Here is an 18,863-nt window from a genome sequence, read left to right on the forward strand (position 1 = left end):
AGCATGGCACGCACAAGACCCGGGCTATGAGTCTTGGGTGTGATACCTGCATCCACTATCTCCTTGTACAATCGAACGGCACCCCTCATTCTTTAATCATTCAAGCTTCTTCCTGATGTTTTATTTTGCTTTTCTCTCCCTTTTGCTGTCTCCCTGAATCTCTTATCCTTGATGCCATATTTTCCTCTGATGGTTTAATCAGTTTGTAAAGAGTGGATTAAGAGGTCTCTGTGTTCAACTTTACACATGATGTCTATCAACCTGTCTGTGTTGATTTTGTGATTACCACTACACCACAACAATTTTGGTATTTTCTGTTTGCTATAAAGACTTGTTTTATTATCTCTGCCATTATGGTTTGTCTCATATCATTGTCCACCTTAAAGCACCTGCAGAATAACCTACATATCATTACTACATGTCTCTGCATCACAAAACACTAATATATGGGTTCTCTATTACAGCCTTTTAAAACCCAATCGCCCTAAACTATGCAGTCCCATACGTGAAATTACAAATCCTACAATGGCGAAGGCATACAATTATCTTCTCTTATCTCATAACAATTCCATTACATTGCCTAAAATCGCAAATGTTGAAGACATTACTTTTTTTTTTTTCATCTGAGCCCTTATGTCCCTAACACTTTTATTTGGGTTCATGGTGTTACTCATAAATTTAGACACATAATAGGCAATCCAAAATGACAGGATTACATTAGGTTTACATGGAGACCACCCATGGCGGGATAGGAATCCAGCTGATATCCAACAGCTCTCTCCCCTGAGACACTAGCACTGATTTGGTCGGAGGTTATGATTGACATTACATTTAACATGTCATTGTTACGTTTCCTACTTACAAATAGAAGGTTTCCATTGAGACCAGCACAGCTGGACCTGAACCCAAGTCTCCAGAGCTCAATACCAACAGCCAGGGGGGGCTTTAACGTGTAATGGGCCCCAGGACTAAGGTCCTTATGGGCCCCTATTAAATGCACCGCAGGCCAGCTTACCTAGCGGGCTGCTCCTTGCCAATAATACAAGTCAGTGTTTTGAGCCTCAATTTACAGATGGGCAAATAACTAACAAATAATGCACCAAAGCACACATACAAGTGAACAGCCAATAGCAAATCCTCATAACCAAAATTAAATAAGGCTCAACCATAATAGAAAGTTGCACAAAAGCTACCAGGGCTATAATGGAACCACAGATTAACAACTCAGAATCACTCGACAATATGCCTCTTTGAACAACACAAAAATGGTGACACAACAAAGTAATTGTCAAGTGATTAAAATATAAATTAGTGTAATTTAATATAATTCTTAGCATTTACAATGAAAAACAGTAAAAAGGATGAATGGAACCCAAGGTGACAGCCTATATGACCTATGCCCTGGGCCCGCCCTTTATGCTCTCTTCTGTAAACCAACCAATCAAGTCCCTCTTCCTGCTGCTGTGTGTCACTTCCTTCTTCTCCTCCAATTTGCCTCATCTGGAGGAAGAAAGACAGACAGACAACAATAGACCACATTTAGTACCACATCTCTGTCTCTGTCTCTCTCTCTCATTACAGTATATATATATATATATATATATATATATATATATATATATATATATATATATATATATATTTTATATCTATAAAGAGGATAGATGCTAGAAGACCATGAGGAGAGCAGAGGCACTCACTGGAATAGTCCTGTAGAGTCATGGGTGTGGAGATGACCTCTTGGAGGGCCTCTAGCCACTCCCCCTGGTCCTGCTCCTGTTCACACATGAAGATGAACTCCCTCCCAGGGGTCGTCATGGTGATGCCCCAGTTCCACTTGCCCTGGCGCCTCCCCGCTGGGCTCTGCCTGTCGACCGAGTAGCCATGGCTCTCCGTCCCGATGAAGACGGCCCCCAGTTCGGTGGCATCCTGGTGGGGAACACAGTGGATATGTGCACGTGTCTACTTGAATCAGTAAGCACAGCAAGTAGCACACACACACACACACACACACACACACACACACACACACACACACACACACACACACACACACACACACACACACACACACACACACACACACACACACACACACACACACAAACAAACACACACACACACACACACGTTAATACAAATGGGAATGTTATTGTTTGTTTCTGTTTTTATAGTCAAGTTACCATTGGAGATTTAAAGTACAGAAGCTTTCTGTCTTGTAAACTTAATGTGAACCACCTCCTCTTGAATGGCTCCAACTGCTGCCATATGGGACACAGGCACACACACACAAACACACACACACACACACATGCAAACACACACATACACAAACACACACACAAGCACACACATAGGCAGAAGGGATCATGCTTTAGTATATGTCAACAGAAAATTTGTATTGATCAATTTTGGACAAAGTGCTTTGTGAAAGTGCTTTGTGAACCACTAACCAAGGGGCCTGTTTTTTCCATGTAGCCTTCTTTCATGCAGCACCTGCTAATCAAAGGTATTAACTGCAAAGGGAGAGAAAAGGGGAACAGATTAATAGACCAAAGTACTTCATTATGCAAGTTTAAGTGTTCGATATGAAGTTCCACAGCATTCACCTTTACATTTGGATGATTTTGCTTCAGTGTTTAGATGGGAGGAGATAGATAATGTCTATAAAACAACTACTTTCTACTTTAACTGTATAGATCATTGACAACATGCCCTCATTTGAATTCCAGGATGTAACACTACAACATATGGAGACTTCCAAGGGAACTTGCCTTGGCCTTCTCCATATGTTGTTGTGTTATCCTCTTTACTCAATAGGATATGGCACTATAATTTGAATGAATAAATGATATTACAAATTATTGTGAAACAAGTGAAAAGCAGACTGATCTTTACATTTACATGACCGGTAGGATAATAGTTTGTATAAAGAGGCAAAGCAAACTGGAAGTGGATGGAAAATTGTAATCATATATACTGCAACGTAACAGCTTTCAGGTCTTTCACAATGTTCTCCATAATCAAATAGAATTTTAAACTGCTGAATTCTCACCGCATTTTCTTGAGCAGCTGGGTGTTTCCTCTTGAGGTATGCCAACTTAGTCGCTCGAATAGCATTAAACCAGGACACAATTACCTAAAAATAATGTACCAGTTGAGTTTGCAGGATATTTGAATTTAGTTATTATTTGTTATCTGATTATGATATGCAATTCATTGCATGTCTAGTAAAAATGTATATTATCAACAATCAAAAAAATTAAATCTTTATAAACTCAGGACTAATGCCGTGATTCAGGAGAGCCTAATAGCCACAGGGTGTATTTTATGAAATGTTTTACTGACATGACAGTGGACAGGTTATAGCACCTTATCTTGCATCACCACTGGATCAGCTGACTGCTACACTTACTCTGGCCATGAACCATAGCCTAGGTTAGTCCTCCCTGCACAATTTAAACAATGCACAGTTTTCTACGGTACATGTGTGGGCAAGTCCTCACCTGTCCACTCTCATGGTAAACAAACAAATTCCTGGTGCGTTCCTCCTGCTGGTAGGAGATCTGCAGGCCGTGAGCGTGGCCCATCTTCTCGGGCTGGAAAACTGCGTCCAGTTCCTTCATGTAGATCACACGTTTGGGAACCTTGGACTGAGCGGTGGGGGCGGGCAGGAAGTCAGTGATGCACAATACTCATGGCTTTGTGGTTCAGCCAGAAATCCATCAAATGGTTCATAAAAAGTACCCACGTCTTCTCTGACAAAGTATCTGAGCGTGAACTCTCTCTGGCAGAGCAGGAAGGTCCTCTTGAGAAAGGCCTTTTTGTTCTTCCCCTTCTTCCATAGAGCTGCCTTCAATATGTCTGGGTTACGGCAGATCCATGTTGTCTATTAAAGACATCCTATCTAACCATGCATACTACACACTGAGGATGGGGTTCACACTTACAGATGCATTAGTAATGTAATGGAGGCTTTGGTTTGTTAATACTTTCTTGTTCATCATCATTTGTTGTTGTTCATACCTGAGTTATAGTCACGCGGAACTGCATTGTTTTCCCCTGTGAATTCCCTTCTCTCGTATTTTGCACGGATCCATTGATCCCTAAGAACACTAGAAAGAGGCATGACATCGTCAGTCAATGTTGTAAGAAGTAACCATCCCAGAGCTTGAACTCATTTTTAAATCTTTTTTGGCCGTTAAATATGTTGAACATCATGGGTAGCCACCATTTATACATATATTTTGATACATGCAGTTCTACATGCACCTACAATATTTATATATGGTTCTGGACCACTAGAATCTGTTCCTCATACAGGGCTCTCTTTCCACGCACTCTTTCCGTTTAGTATTTTTCACATCACATTTTTCACTTTACCAAAATCGTCACTCACACACAATCTTTCTGTTGTGGCTGATAGAAAAACGCAGGGATGCATTTCTCAAACACAGAATTGGAGGAAGTGTTGCCCTTTTTTCTCATGAACTGAAACAAAAAGAGATTACAGCATGGTCAATGTCTAATTGTTTTATATATTGTTCGGATTGTAGGCCGTTTGGAAGCAATGTGTGAATATAGTGAAGAATTAATTGATTTGTGAGGAAATTGCAGTTCAGCTGATGATTCATTAATTTGTCTACTAGGCCAGTCTAAATGTAAAGCGAGGCTAACAGAAACCATCCAATAGATTTGAGGTAATTGGTCCAATAACCAAAAACTTGCACAAAGTCAATAATACCACCTATATACCACTAACTATTTTGTTTATAATAAGATATAATAGCCTGAGAACAAAAAAAACATAAAATGATTTGTACACAACAAAGGCTAAAAGGCAAGACAAGGAGGAGTAATGGGTTAGTATGTTGAGTATGTTTTTGCTTTTGTTCTATCCCTGATTATCGCCTATGATCACTCATTATTATTAATATTATTATAGCCCTCGCTTTACCTCAACAAGAGAGTCTTCCCAGTAGTCCAGGCGTATGGACTTGACTCTGCTGACAGCCGGTAAGTCCCGGTGTGTTCCAGAGCAGTTCAGACACACGAAAATACCAAGGACGTATGAGGCCCAGTCCGGATCTATAAAATAATTGATATATTAACTCGGTGAGACAGAAGACAACATAGACTGGACATTATACAGTACATTTTGTTTGCCAGTATTTACAATAGGCAGGTACCTTTATCAAAATATTATCTATATGGCACTTAATTTATTTTCCTAGGTATATGTAGAGTTTTACATTCTATTTGAACTTGTGAATGTTGCGTGCCGTGTACAAACGATCAAGAGGAACATACAAAGAAAGTATGTACTTACACTTCCCCATGTTCAAAATGTGAAAACGTACCTTTGATGTGTTATAAATCAGATAAAAACTACACATGAATGTTTTGAAAATATTCTACCATCTCTTAAACAAAATATCACAAATATGTACTCACCTGGGCCTCCGCAATCAGCACACAAGTGATTTCCTGGCTGTTTCATCAAATCAAGCAAGATCTTCTTATTTCTTTCCGGATTTGCCATAGGTCACAGGTTGCTGCTATTGAAATGGCTATTAAGTCCCACCTAAGAGGCTACAGTGTAACAAGTAGTCCATATTTGCACAAAGGTAACAACTACTGGGTTCCTTTCAGTGGGCCAAGAGATTGAGAATTTCCTCTCGGCACAAAAACCCGACACGGTTTATTGTTCTCCCAGGCCACACAACACAGTAACTCAGAAATAACAGAAACAGGAAGTCAGATCAGTTTCTATTCATATTTCTATATAAACATGCTATTATGGTATGGAATTACTTTTAAAATTATCTATGTCCCTTGAGCTTTGCATTCCCCCAAGTCTGTATCAAATGGAATAAATGTGTGTAGCGCATTCACAAGTTGTGCTTATTACTGCAATGTGTCATGCCGTGTCATCACTTAAAGATTTGGACGTTTCTTTAACATCAACATTTTCCAGTGTGATTATCTAAAAAAAGTTATCGTGTATGAAGTCTACAAAAATATATAGTATTTAAAGAAATAAGCTAGTTATAATCTAGAAACAGTGCCAGGCCTACAATAATACCTTACTTAATACATTTAATACGTGTGTGTGAGATAGTTTGAAAGTGTTAAATTAAATGTGGAAGGCATTCCTTCCTACTGCGGAATAAAAGTATAGCGCGGAACGACTTTCCCAGTAGCCTTGTTTAAGGTCGGGCTTTTGTAGAGTAACGGACAACAACTAGGGCGAAAGGCAAAGTTATTAGAGCTCAACAATGCTTTAAACGAATTGTCCATAAATATATATATATATATAAGCTAAGGACTATGTTGGTCGCCAGACGATTAGTGTCAACATTTATTCAGAGGGGTATGTTTCAAAGACGTGCACCTCATTTGCTATTATCAATGCAAAAGTACCCGACCGGCTAATCTAGTTTGTCTATTTATTATCCTCCCGATTACATCTAATGGCTGCCGTATTTATTAACCCTACAGGAAATAATTCCGGCCCATCTGGTTTGTTCAGCCGTCCTCATGGAGCCTTCCCTGAACTTGAACCCCGGTATCTTCAATGCACGTGTTGCTGGAGAAGTCGCGTCCCCGTAGCAGGGTTCGAGACCCTGAATGCAAACCTCATCCCCACTGCACCGTGTACAGATGACCTATCGCTGGACACCTGCTTTACTGCAGACCAGAGGGAGGTCATCCTCCGGACCCTGAACAATGCTACGGAGCTAGAGCTGGCAGGTGTCAAGCTCTTGCGAGGACGCAAGTCGGTCAACATTGTTGATTACAGGACCAAAAATGGACCTTTCAGAAGTCTCGAGAGCGTGGTGAATGTGCCCCTGCTGAAGCACAAGAGTGCGCTCGTAGTTTTTAACTCTATTCTCAATCCGCTCAAGAAAGAGAAGAAGGTGAAGGTTCAATTGATGAAGTTTATCAAACCTGAGGTGGACAGAGCCTGGCTTGAGGTGACCCTTACCTTACTAATTTAAGTTAACATTTTATCCTAAGTGAATTGCGGTGCATGCTCATTCCAAAATGTGTTTATCTTTCAGGAAGCCACTTCCATAGTGTCAATAATATGTGGGACTAACAAAGTTGCCTGGGCCCATGTGGACAGAGGGATGATGGTGCTAGACTGGCAACAACTGGACTGTCCTAACTTTTTAAAGGGGACCTACATTGCTTCGTCTTACTTAAATGATGCAAGTATAGACTCTGGCCAGATTGTTAATTTCATGTTGGATAGTATCCTAATTATGCTATTTGCTTTAAAAAAAAAAAAACAGCACGCACATATAAGGAGACCTACATCTGTACACTAGTAACTTGTGCTCATTTGTTTCTTGCACCAGATCTCTAATGTTGTGTCACAGCTGCCCCCAGCAGACTTCTACTTGGTGGAGAAGCCCTCTATCTCCCTACAGAACACAACTCTGTTCCCCATCATGGCTCACATGCGCTCAGTGGAGGCCATGCTGTTTGCACTGCTGGAGCCCAAAATCTACCAGGCAGACTCAAACACACCTCCCAGGTAATACAATGATCAATTCAATTAAAGGGCCCCTATTTTACCACCGGGTTTGAGTGGTAACAGCACAATTGGGCGTGTCCACCCAGAAGTTTACTGGATAGTTATGGCGTGTTCACATCGCGGGAAAACATTTTCGCGACGTCGGAAAGTTCTCGTGAACGACACCTCATGACGCTCTTATGATTCTACTTCTGGCCGGCGACTGGGGCCAGATTTTGATAAGTTTCCCAGCTGTTGATGTCTGGTTTACTAGTGAACATGAACATGGCGGAACATAAAAGTTTTACTCAATATAAAATAATTAACCATCATATCACATACTTTACCATTGATTGACGTTGTAACCGTCAGACAACCGACTTTGCTCAGTTTTAAACATTGTGTACTGGTAAACCAGCTCTAGATAAGGGCAAGTGTAGCCTTCCATAGAGTGCCAATACAATATGCTTCTCGTAAATAAAAGCAAAAGGATAGTAGGTGATAGGCTACAAGAAAATAAAGGCGTTCAAATTAAAACGGACCCTACTAAGTTCTGTTTAGTTCTGACTGTTTATCGGATAAAAAAACCCTGCTGTGAAGAACATTTAGATTCCCAACGCAGTGCACAGGAACGGTCGCTGTCGGGAACACGTGTAAGCGTGAGCGCATCACTGAAGAGGCGTCTCGTTATCACCAGGACCATGAACGTGCTTTTAAGCCTACCACTTGGTGCAGTCCACTGGGTAGGCTGGTAGACTAGGGGCCCCGTTAAATAGCGCAAAAAATAACCTGATAAGCGGGAACGTGTAATTATGCTAGGGTTGGGCGATTAATTGAATTTTGATTTCGATTTAAGCGTCAAACGATCACAAACTTAAAACATAATCAAGTTTTTCGATTTCTTTTTTTTTGTTTTATAGAAAGTGCAGAACAGCTGGATACAAATCTGTACATTATTTTAGATTTGAACATTTTCTTTTGGACCATTGCGTATTTTTTTAAGGTGAAATTTCAAAGTTAAATTGGTCATATGCAGATCTTGATGTCTGATACAAAGTAGATTTATCAATCCCTAATTCGTTCCCCAATACCAATATTGATGGTTACCGTGAGAAAGATTAAATAACTAATAGGTTTAGGCCAGGGCCTCCAAATTGTGTTCTCCCATTCTAAATTGGGGCTAAGCAATGCTGCATCAACATTTCTGCTATTGCTATTAATGCAAGAATAAAACATCTAAAACAATTATTTAACATCAAGACTACTATACTACTTAAAAAGGTGTAAATGTACGCAAGTGTAAAGTCAAGCTCATCCTCCTCCTCAGGGTCCTGAACATGATGCGTCTGGCCGTGGGGCGCCACTTCGGCCTGATGGTTGGGGAGTCGCGGACCAGCGGCGCCCAGGCCGTGCGTCAGATGATGACCGAGTCGGTGACGCAGAAGCTGCCGCGGCTTAACTTCCCCCAGGACCTGCTGCTGAAGTACAGGAACGCCTTCCAGATGGGGCGGGGCCGAGGGGGCGAGGAGCTGTGTGACGCCCTGCTGCAGGCCGTGGCCTTCTACGAGCTGCTCAGTGAGTCGTCTAGGTAGGCCCGGCCCAGGTTGGGTTAGTCCCAGCCTAGTTTGGGCAAGGACAGCTCCTTCACAACCAACCCAACAGCAGGACCAGGTACCTACCAGGAGATGGTTGATGTGGTTGCAGGCGTGTTTCAGTAGCTGGTTGAAGACGGGAGCCTTGAAGGATCACGGTCTTTGATTCAAGTTTCCTCCTGGATGATCATGAGCTGGTGTGTGAAACCATGAAACCAACCTTTTCTCTGTAATTATATATTTTTAAACTTTTTCTTTTACTATGTAAATGCAAAGCAGTCTTTTGCATTTTGAACACAAGCGCTGTTGAACTGTTAGACATAATATTGTGGGAACTTGGTGATGTGGGAAATGTGTGGGTTTTGCTTCTTGGTAGGCATGTTTTGGTAAAATAAATAGTGGGCCACTTCCATTCCTGCGGTCTCTGAACCTCAACACCTATCTAATAAGTTCCTGTAGGAATAAAATAACAATAACTGGAACAGAAGTTACAAAAATATGGGTTTTATTTATACTTGTTTTCCCTTAAATGTATTTACACAGGACAGTTTTTCCCCTCGACTGTATACATTGATGCATACATTTCATGAGACAATAAAGAATTGAATTAATCAGATGTCAAAAAACACGTAAACTGACTCATGACTCAAAAGACTTCAATAATTCACTCCATGCACTCCTCAGCCAGCTGTTGCATCGTTGTGTTGGAGAGAGCCAGATGAATGCTGCGCAGGTAATTCTGAAACCTATTACAAATAGCAAGGTCATAATTATTCACCACAGCACATAAAATAAGCCTGAGACCATCCTGATTAGGGTTGGACCGATTTTTTTAGGACCGATACCGTTATTTTTTTACAATGAGCCTTAGCCGATACACCGATACCTATTTTCTTGAGCCAATATTTGGAACCGATACTGCTTTTGCTCCCTCAATTTACATCATTAAAGTGACAATGATGATAATAAGTCTCAATTTAAAAAAGGACAATTTCTTGAACTTTCTGTTAAAAAAAAAAGAAGCAGATGCCGATACACGTAAAAAACGCAAATATCAGCCGATGATATCGTCCTGTCACTATTGCTGATCACTTCACATTCTGTTTCACCACATCTACCACATACTTGCCCTAACAGATCAACTTCAGCCAATCATCGGTACATAACGTGATCACTGTGTGCTGTCCAGTGGATACATGTGATGAATGATACAATAGTGCATGTTCTAGTTGTTATGGAGTCTATTTCTGCACATATGGCTGTGTCTACCCTACTCATGTTGACATTACCCCTTGTTGCTTTCGGGAGACAACATTCGTTTTTTTTTGCAGCTGTGGCCTGTATTTTACGTCAAATACAATGCATTGGACACAATTTACATTGCAACTTCTGTAAATATGTAGCCAGATAGAGGTCCAGACTGATCTGTTTAGCAAACAGAATGTGTAGTCAAGTGATCAGGATGGTCTCAAGGCTACAAAATCACCCCCATGGTTACGTTTTTGGTGTTTATCACCGGGTCCCCATCCTCAACTCAATCTGCTTGGGATCTCCTTGCAGCTGGGAGTCAAATCAGCAATAAAAAGCCAGGATGCAAGGCAACAGCACCCCCTACTGCAACCACCCTGATAGCAGGACATGTGGTTTAGAAGAATCTATCTACTTTCAATAGCAATGATTTTAGATTTAAATAATATATTATATTTGTCCAATGCTTTTCAAGACACCCAAAGCACTTTACATATTGTCATAGTCCAACATGTTTCAGGAACGTCAACCAAGCCATGCCTTCTCTGTTGAGTCTACCTTTCCCCGGGAAATCCCAACCAATAAAACTGGCATCGAGCCGGCTGAGTCAAAACCCACATGGCAGTATGTTGCTCACCTGCCGTGCTTCTGTAGCTGGTGGTGACAGATGGAGCGCAGGGTGGACATGTAGTCCAGGCAGACTACCCGTCTGCTCCCCAACAGACTGAACCCCCGGTTCTGGAGGACCGCCCGGCTCAGCTCAAACCTCCGCTGGGCCGTGCTAGAGTTACCGGATCAGATACATGTTGTTTGAAGTGAAAACTAGACAGGGTATAGGGCATCCAAGATTCATACGGGCTAATTACAGCTAAATCAAGGTTTCCACACCTGTGCTGGGGTAGAAGGTGCCCCCCAGAGCTCTGTCTCAGGGTGGACCCAGGAAGGGACAGTCTGTCCACGGGCTCCTCCCCCTCCACGCCCCCAACTTCCTGCCTCCATGTCGGGGCGCCACTGCTCGCTGTGGACACCCTCCCCCGGTAAACATGAAATCCCAAGCCCTCAACAGCAGCCTGGATCTCCGACAGCCTCTCCAACTGCCTCCAGGTCCTCTCTCCCCCTTCTTCTCTCGTCTCATCCACAAGGCCGTCCTTCACCTCAGCTCCTGTCCAGAAAAAGTCTTTGGAGACACACGGCCCTGAAACGTGCGGTTCCACGTTTTCCATGGTGGAGTCTAGGTAAGACATGAGGTCGACAAAGTGGGCTAAGGCCTCCAACCCTCGGTGTGTCGACGCTCTGATTCCTTTATCACCAGTTTTATCCACAGAGCCCTGGGGTGCTAAATGAGTTCCCTCCAGAGACCCCTGCCCTTCCTTTTGTGGTGGTTGGAGAGCGCTATTAGGAGACGATCTGCTACAGCCAGTAGATGTCAAAATGCCCTTCCTTCTACTCAGCCTGGAGGTGTTTCTTAAACAGGTCCGCATTGTTGATGATGATGCAGCCGTCAGGTCAATATTTTCACCTGGTTGTTGTCCTCGTTGTTTGACTCGAGGTTGGCTGGCAGTGGCAGGTGCAGGTGGTTCAGTGTTCGCCCCAGCTTTGGGGTCTTTATCTGGGCAACAGTTTGTTGTTCCCTGGGTGCTGGCTGGTAGAGGTAGGAGTAGCTCCAGGTTTGAATACAACAGGGGAAAATGCCTTCGCCAGCTTTCAGTAAGGACGGTCAGAAGCTCATTTTCTGGCTCAGCCCAGGACTGGCACTGAAGATAAAAGAATAATTGAAACAAAATTATATTTCAAACATGTATCAACCCTCCCCCCCACACACACACACATACAAATACCTGCCTTAAGAAGGTGCAATATATTCCGTTTAGTCAAAGTGTTGAGACAAGACACACTGTAGCCAGCAGCGTCAGCTGGCAGGGGAACGCACTTTACCCTCTCTTCACCATCCTTAGTGCCTACAATTAAACAATACCAAAGTCAATGCGAAAACATAATACAAACAGTTGAAAACACACTGTATATTGATCCATAGGTGTACATTTTCAACATTAAAATCGTTTTGCTCCCATCTTGGTCAGAACAAGGATGAGAAGGAAGCCAATACCATTAACGTAGGGTGGTCAGGTAGGGCGATGTGTCATTCAGGAGACTGGGTCAGTCATGTGCCCACATCATTAAAAGTGACCAGATAAATAGTGACGTTAATACATTTTTTACTAATATTCTGTGTGTATGGTGCCTCAAGATTCTCAAAATGTACATAAACAATACATATAACGTTAAAAGACAAATAAAGGATAGTCTAAAGGAAAATGCCAACATTAAATCTTTGTGATTCCTGGCGTGAGGCATCCATGTCTTCTCTTCTATCTGGCATTTTCACCCTCTTTATGTGAACTTATATTTGCTTGAGGAGATGCAATGGTGGGCCTGCGTAAAATGAGCAGCAAAAGGATTCCTTAGGTCTCTAGTCCTTCAGAGGATGCCGATGATTTTAAATGATTTACAACCAGTGATGTCTTTGTGTGCAATATAAGGTGTGCATACTCTATTCCGTTTATACGCATTACCTCACTTGTCTGGCACAGGGAGTGTTTTGATGTGTGCGTATATCTTCTAATGTTATTAACGTAATCACAAAGTACTTGTGATTACATTATTATTTCATTTTATTTTTTTAAGGAAGGGAAATTAAGATCATTATGCTCTCCAACATGGAAGTACAGTGGTTTAACTTTAGCCTCAAGTCAGGTCCACTTGGTCAGGATGGACATGGTTTTAGTCCCTCAACTGCAATTATTTTTGATCAGAGAAATGTATGCAATGCAACCAGTTGTACTAATGTTGGTTTGCCATTAATGAATTCGGAACAAGTCAAACTTTTAGCTCAAATGTAGAGTCAACTACATTTGAAAACATTTTCCAAGGCGTTCTTACCAGGCCGCATTCACGAGGAATTCTTGACAACATAGAGAGTCTGCATATCAAATATTATAATCACTGGCCTTAATTTTTAGTTTAAAAGAGAAGTTCATAAATGTTAGCGTTATCTCGGTCAAGCAGAAAGCACTTCTGTTCTCTTACTTCCTATGAGCTGTGCACTTCAGTGAACAGTCTCAGGAGCGAGCATATAAGAAGACAAGAAGAATAAACCGACTGCCTTACGGTCTGGCCCGCCAAGAACCGACTGCCTGGGCGATCCCGTCCGTAGGGGACGCCGACCCATACTGCTCTTCACCAGGAAGTGCAGTTGGAGCAGACAGCGCCTGAGGTCCCCCTGGCACTCGGCCAGGAGGCCCGCCACCTCATGCTGCCGCGTCCTGGCGTTCTCCGCCAGACACACCAGACGAAGGTAGCTGCAGACGTTCACCTGGGGAACAGGGAGGCACAGCACCAGACTCACCACCTGTTGGGGCCGTTGCAGGTCCCATGTTAAACTGGATTTTACGGGGGTGAACTTACCGCCGATGGCGTTATAAATAGGATTTCTTCCACGTCGCTTTCAAATCTCTCTTTGAATAATGGATCTACAGAGGAGATATGGTCTTGCATTACACAGTGAGACAGAAAATCAGAGACAGAAAGGCTAACACAATCTGGTCTTTTAATGTGTAATGCTGTAGAACTGAAAGCTAACTGTTAAACGCAGAAAACACAGAAAACACAATGTTACCCAGCCCAAGTCATGTAAACTTGTTAGCTTCAGAGCTTCCTGACACTTGATCACCCCAAACTACGGATTTGTGTTTTCCATTACTTTAATGTAATCTATCACTTTATATCACTGTTCACGAGCTGTGTAATCCTGCTGACCTAACTATATGGTTGAAAAATCGCCAGCCAAGTTTGAAGAGGCATAGACCAAGGGTAACCAATCAGACAGCATGTACGTCTCTTACCGACGTGCTCTCAATAACAAGCAACACTGATTGAAAGAGTTACAAAAATGACTTGTACTTCAAGTTACTAGCAGGAATAAAAGGGGTCTTATTCTGCCATTGAGAAAGCCACTTTATTTACCACTGGTGGTCAGAACCACAGGCCTCTTGGTCGTGGTCATCAGAGTCCTGATGGCCGAGAGGAAGCCCAAGTCATCATCAAATATGACATCAACCTGTTCACCAAAACACACGATGCAAGCACCTCTGAAACCCAAGGCAGGATCAGAGCTTCGGTTTTGGTGACCTATGCATGCCACAATAGGCTTTCACCAATAGAAACATCTCGTACCATAGGTGTGTGTACACGCTCTGTAATGCTGCAACAGAATTTTTTTATACAAATACACGTAATTTGTACAAATCATTTCAGCCAATAACTAAGAACCGAGGATTCAGTACAAAAGTCCCTTTATAGGCGGGGATTTGCGGCCAGTAGAATAGAGACCGGTCTGACCTCCTCGAAGAGAACCAGTGCCATGGCTGCTGTCCGTGGGTCCCGCCGCCCCGCTCCCGCTGGTCTTGTTGCGAGATGCCATGGCTCCTGGTGGTCCTCGGGGGGCGGGCTAGCAACCACAGCCGGGTCCTCTGCTGTAGTCTTGAAGAAGCTGGTCAGAGGAGCGACGCCGGGGTCCGGGGGTCTTCTGCGTCGGGATCGGCCCTGGTGGGACCCCGGTCTCCGTTTTGAGGTGGAGACAGTGGCTTTAGAGGAATTTTTACCTGTGACAAGAAACCATTTTCCGAGAGAGAGAGACATTTTCAGAGATTATTTCCAACAATAAATGTATTACCGGTATTTATTCATACCGCTATAACGACAATCAACAACCAACAATAAAAATTGTTGGGCAATGGCAATACAAGGTAAATTAGCAAGGTAGACTTAGCGAAAGACACGCACACACAATCACCTAATAATATCACTACAACGTTGGCTTATTCTCCAAGCCGCACACACATGACAAACAATGGACGACATGAAGCTGCACTGTTTGTTCCCCCAGCGCTCTCCTGAGAAGGTTACATTTACATTTAGGGCATTTAGCAGACGCTTTTATCCAAAGCGACTTACAATAAGTGCATTTGTTACAATAAGTACATTTGTCATAAGAAGTGAAACAATATATCGCTGTCGGTACAGTAAAGATGTTCATAGAACCAAGTGCATGTATTACAATCGCTAGGCTAACCCATTCCCCGTGTAAAGCAATGATAGCAGCTACTGTAGATGCTACACAATTAAGTACCTTGAATAAGTGCAATGTACAAGTCCCAGGACGTACAACATTCAATGGTGGCTGTGCATTGGTTTCTATGCAGAGTCGAGGTGAACTCTGAACAGGTGAGGTTACTCTGGCCCTACCCGGTAAAGCATCAGGCTTGCTGCGACTGTTGTGGGAGGTGTGGTTGTTGTAGTAGGCAGGCCTGAGGGCCTCTTTTCCTGGGGCCTCCACCAGGTGAGACTGGGTGACCTCCTTCAGCTGGGCAAGGACACACCGGCCACTCCGCTGGGAAGAGCAGTTCACCTCGAAGACCTACCGACAAAAGAGGCCAGAAAGGAACAATCTGCTGAAACACGCAGGGACAAAATATATTTCGTTTTTTACGTATTCACCATAATCCCAGACAAATGAACAGTCTCTCAATTTCCTTTTGACTTAAATGAAAAGCCAACTATGATTATTATACTCATTTCAGGTAGGGTTTTCCAGCGCCAGTAAGCACAATCCTGCTCAGTTTTTAAAACATGCTGAATGGCACATGCTGAATGACACGTTACGGTGTAGCCACAGGGACAAGGCATAGAGCCTCCACTGGCACTGTTCTCGGTCCGCCGACCTTAAAGCCGAGCTCCAGAGCGCAGGCGTACACGGAGGCCGTCTTGCCCGACCCAGGAGGCCCGGTGATCAGCAGGGTGGTGGACAGCTGCTCCAACGTCTCCCCCTCAGACCCAGCCTCGCCCTTGAAGGCCCCACAGTCCCAAAGGCCTGCAACAGAAACACATCCTGGGTACTGTTGTGTTTCCAGAACACATCATGGGAACTGGGTTTATAGTGAGGTTAGAATTTCAAATCAAACCATTGTCGTCGCGTGGGCGTTCCCTTTCAGCTTCTTCTTTCTGATCGTATCCATCCACCCTCCGTCTCCATTTCTTCAACCAACTTCAAAAAGACAAATCAAGGAAGAAAATGACTTGGCTTAGAGACTTTCGGCACAATTCCCTGGAGAGATGCGAGCGTATCTAAACCTCACCTGTGCACTTTATGCACCGAGCTAGAGTTGCCGATGACCTCGCTGGAATGCAAAGGGCTGTACTTCTCTGTCCAAAGAACATCGCTAATACCGGCTTCTCCAAAAAGAAAAAAGGAAATTAACTTATACCATTTAATCATTTACAGAAATTATTATTTACACCTGTTAAAGTAAATGCTCAGACCACAATTTTTACCTGTATTTGGACCGTAAGCGATGGCTTCTGTCTCTGATTCGGTTTTCGGTGTCGGCTGAGGCGTGTCACATGGTCCAGCGCCCTGTCTGAGGCGCTTAAGTCTTTGAGTGCGACTTAGCCTTGAGTGTACCTGCACAGCTTCGGTTGAGAGGACACAGGACTCTGAAGGCCTACAAGTGGTCGTCTCCGCAAGCACAGCTTTCCTCTGCCTCTTGGAATCCTTGCCAGGAACATTCACCTCGTGTTGACGTTTCCTTTTTTCTACTAAATGGTTGGTTAAGGAGAGGAGTAAGGAGGGAATGTGTTTTAAGTGTCCTCAGCTTGGAAATAAAATCCAATCACAAATTGTAATGTGTGCATGTTTGGAAAACACAATGATGTGGTCATCAGATATTACACAATAATTATCAACCACACTACCACATTTTGGGTGACCAAGTCTTTTTAGGTGGAAAATACATTTGTATACACATTTGTACATATTTTCTATACTTCGTCATCACTATAATTGTTATACACTCACCTGGAGATATCAAATCACATTTGTTTTCACTGGACTTCTTTTGCAGGAAGCAAAACACTCTCCTGGCAGGAAATGTAGGATTTGACTTTTTGATCTCTTCTAGACAGTTGTATGGACTTGAGTCGTACTGTGATGTGCAGGCAGGGGTTATCGCTTCGTACCTCTGATTCAGACAGTGTTTGGGTGATCGTTTACTTTGGAACGACTGGAAACTCTCTCCCCGAAGACTAACGGGTTTGGTCAGCAGACCATACAACCGGTCCTGATAACGGTGTGTTTTACAAACGGGTTCAGCCCTGGCATGTCGTGTTTCCCGCATAACACAAGCCCCAAGTTTGCTTGTATGACTTCCTTCGGGTTGAAGTTTATAAATGTTGCTAATAACTTGTAGACCTACACTCTCCTCCATCATTGCGTCAACCTCAGTCGAGCCGAATCCTTCTTCGACACAGCCACGGTGTCAGAGCCGCTTTCTACAGGTGAAAGGAGGAGGTTTACATCACTTTGTGTTACCACCCTGCTTTGAATCTCTCCGACTCCGGCGTGGTTTCTCCGCGTCAGTTTGTTCCGCATTGCAGCCTAATTAATGTGACGTGTAACGTGACTGTATGTAACGTGACTGCACCTTCTCGGTTTTCGGCTTTCAACTGTTCCGCTTCTTTGCCTAGAAATAATGTCACACACTTTACGTTTTCAAATCAGTTTTGGGTGTTACATTGAATACAGTCCGCTTGGGCGGTGTCGTCAAAATGTGAGCGCGTAGAAATGAATTAATTCACTAATTGGATGTTTTCTGAACGGTTGTGAACTGTGACTGCATCTTGACCTTGGTCAACTTCAATACATAAAGCATGTATGCTTTATGTAAGATTTCTGTCAATAAGTTGACTGACATTCTGACATTGGACAATGTATTCAGCATACATTGTTAATGTTTACATAGCATAGTAGTGATAGTGATATTTTCTTTTTTGTCTTGTGCACTGGCGTCACTTTAACAGTTCACTGAATATGAATATTTCTGAATATTTTACTATGCATGCGACAAACAAAACTTGAATCTAAATCCGCGAGCTGTCTTATCACTCCAGAGTCCAGACCACTGAGAAATGTAATGCTTTGCGGACTATTTGACAGAAGGATTCTCACACATTGGTGGATTTTTGTTAAACCAAAAGCATGCAGATACAAATATGGTGACCCAAGCTGCCCCTATAGATGCAATACGGTTGAGCTTATTTGCATTAGGTACAACGAGATAAGTATTCTATTCACATGTATACGGCTCTCCATGGCGGTGTTTTTCTGTAGAGATCGCAGTAATGCGAACATCCTGCAACATGAAAGTGGCTTGCAGTCAGGAATATATACTTTGTGAACAGTCTATGGACTGCTCTTTCAACATTGCAAAGAATTCCAAAAATTGGATAACATGATCAGTGCGATGGCACAGCACATCCCAACAATAGGAATGGTTCTTGTTTGGAGGCAATTCATTATAATCTTCGATTTCCTTACAATTTCTCCTGACAATCTAATGGTTGCTACTGCAAATATCTGAGTGATTTCCAAACAAACTGATTGACTC

At 42.9% G+C, this 18,863-nt stretch overlaps 3 protein-coding genes and 1 long non-coding RNA gene across 4 annotated transcripts; 1 reads left to right on the forward strand and 3 right to left on the reverse strand.

Annotated features, from left to right (window-relative positions):
• Positions 1 to 586: 586 nt before the first annotated feature.
• adap2 (ArfGAP with dual PH domains 2) lies at positions 587 to 5,688 on the reverse strand. Its single transcript, XM_079730723.1, has 11 exons — positions 5,455 to 5,688; positions 4,958 to 5,088; positions 4,400 to 4,491; positions 4,027 to 4,115; positions 3,752 to 3,864; positions 3,507 to 3,653; positions 3,056 to 3,139; positions 2,454 to 2,516; positions 2,184 to 2,261; positions 1,701 to 1,929; positions 587 to 1,500 (listed from the first exon to the last, which is right to left on the reverse strand). The coding sequence occupies exons 1-11, from the start codon at positions 5,540 to 5,542 to the stop codon at positions 1,469 to 1,471; spliced, it is 1,146 nt and encodes a 381-aa protein (XP_079586849.1). The 5' UTR covers positions 5,543 to 5,688; the 3' UTR covers positions 587 to 1,468.
• A 552-nt stretch (positions 5,689 to 6,240) lies between these two features.
• tefm (transcription elongation factor, mitochondrial) lies at positions 6,241 to 9,129 on the forward strand. Its single transcript, XM_079729745.1, has 5 exons — positions 6,241 to 6,373; positions 6,502 to 6,977; positions 7,065 to 7,214; positions 7,365 to 7,543; positions 8,850 to 9,129. The coding sequence occupies exons 1-5, from the start codon at positions 6,331 to 6,333 to the stop codon at positions 9,112 to 9,114; spliced, it is 1,113 nt and encodes a 370-aa protein (XP_079585871.1). The 5' UTR covers positions 6,241 to 6,330; the 3' UTR covers positions 9,115 to 9,129.
• A 597-nt stretch (positions 9,130 to 9,726) lies between these two features.
• Positions 9,727 to 12,094, reverse strand: atad5b (ATPase family AAA domain containing 5b). The gene is made up of 3 exons (XM_079729746.1): positions 11,251 to 12,094; positions 11,000 to 11,143; positions 9,727 to 9,860 (listed from the first exon to the last, which is right to left on the reverse strand). The coding sequence occupies exons 1-3, from the start codon at positions 11,841 to 11,843 to the stop codon at positions 9,779 to 9,781; spliced, it is 819 nt and encodes a 272-aa protein (XP_079585872.1). The 5' UTR covers positions 11,844 to 12,094; the 3' UTR covers positions 9,727 to 9,778.
• Positions 12,095 to 16,573: 4,479 nt separating this feature from the next.
• On the reverse strand, positions 16,574 to 17,816 carry LOC307092151. Its single transcript, XR_013812788.1, has 3 exons — positions 17,276 to 17,816; positions 16,753 to 17,016; positions 16,574 to 16,650 (listed from the first exon to the last, which is right to left on the reverse strand). It is a non-coding gene; the product is annotated as an uncharacterized lncRNA (long non-coding RNA).
• Between the last annotated feature and the right edge of the window lie 1,047 nt (positions 17,817 to 18,863).

Source organism: Pollachius pollachius (assembly GCF_949987615.1).
Source record: "Pollachius pollachius genome assembly, chromosome: 2".
Classification (NCBI taxonomy): Eukaryota; Metazoa; Chordata; class Actinopteri; order Gadiformes; family Gadidae; genus Pollachius; species Pollachius pollachius.

Coding starts and splice junctions, on each gene's coding strand:
- adap2 (XM_079730723.1), bottom strand. CDS start 5,542: ATGGCAAATCCGGAAAGAAATAAGAAGATCTTGCTTGATTTGATGAAA. Junction 4,492..4,957: donor GGGAAGACTCTCTTGTTGAG/GTAAAGCGAGGG, acceptor TTTTTGTTTCAG/TTCATGAGAAAAAAGGGCAA. Junction 3,654..3,751: donor GATACTTTGTCAGAGAAGAC/GTGGGTACTTTT, acceptor CCCACCGCTCAG/TCCAAGGTTCCCAAACGTGT.
- tefm (XM_079729745.1), top strand. CDS start 6,331: ATGTTGGTCGCCAGACGATTAGTGTCAACATTTATTCAGAGGG. Junction 6,374..6,501: donor GTCAACATTTATTCAGAGGG/GTATGTTTCAAA, acceptor TTAACCCTACAG/GAAATAATTCCGGCCCATCT. Junction 7,215..7,364: donor CTTCGTCTTACTTAAATGAT/GCAAGTATAGAC, acceptor TTCTTGCACCAG/ATCTCTAATGTTGTGTCACA.
- atad5b (XM_079729746.1), bottom strand. CDS start 11,843: ATGCGGACCTGTTTAAGAAACACCTCCAGGCTGAGTAGAAGGAAGGGC. Junction 11,144..11,250: donor CACCTTCTACCCCAGCACAG/GTGTGGAAACCT, acceptor CGGTAACTCTAG/CACGGCCCAGCGGAGGTTTG. Junction 9,861..10,999: donor CAGCTACAGAAGCACGGCAG/GTGAGCAACATA, acceptor TATTTGTAATAG/GTTTCAGAATTACCTGCGCA.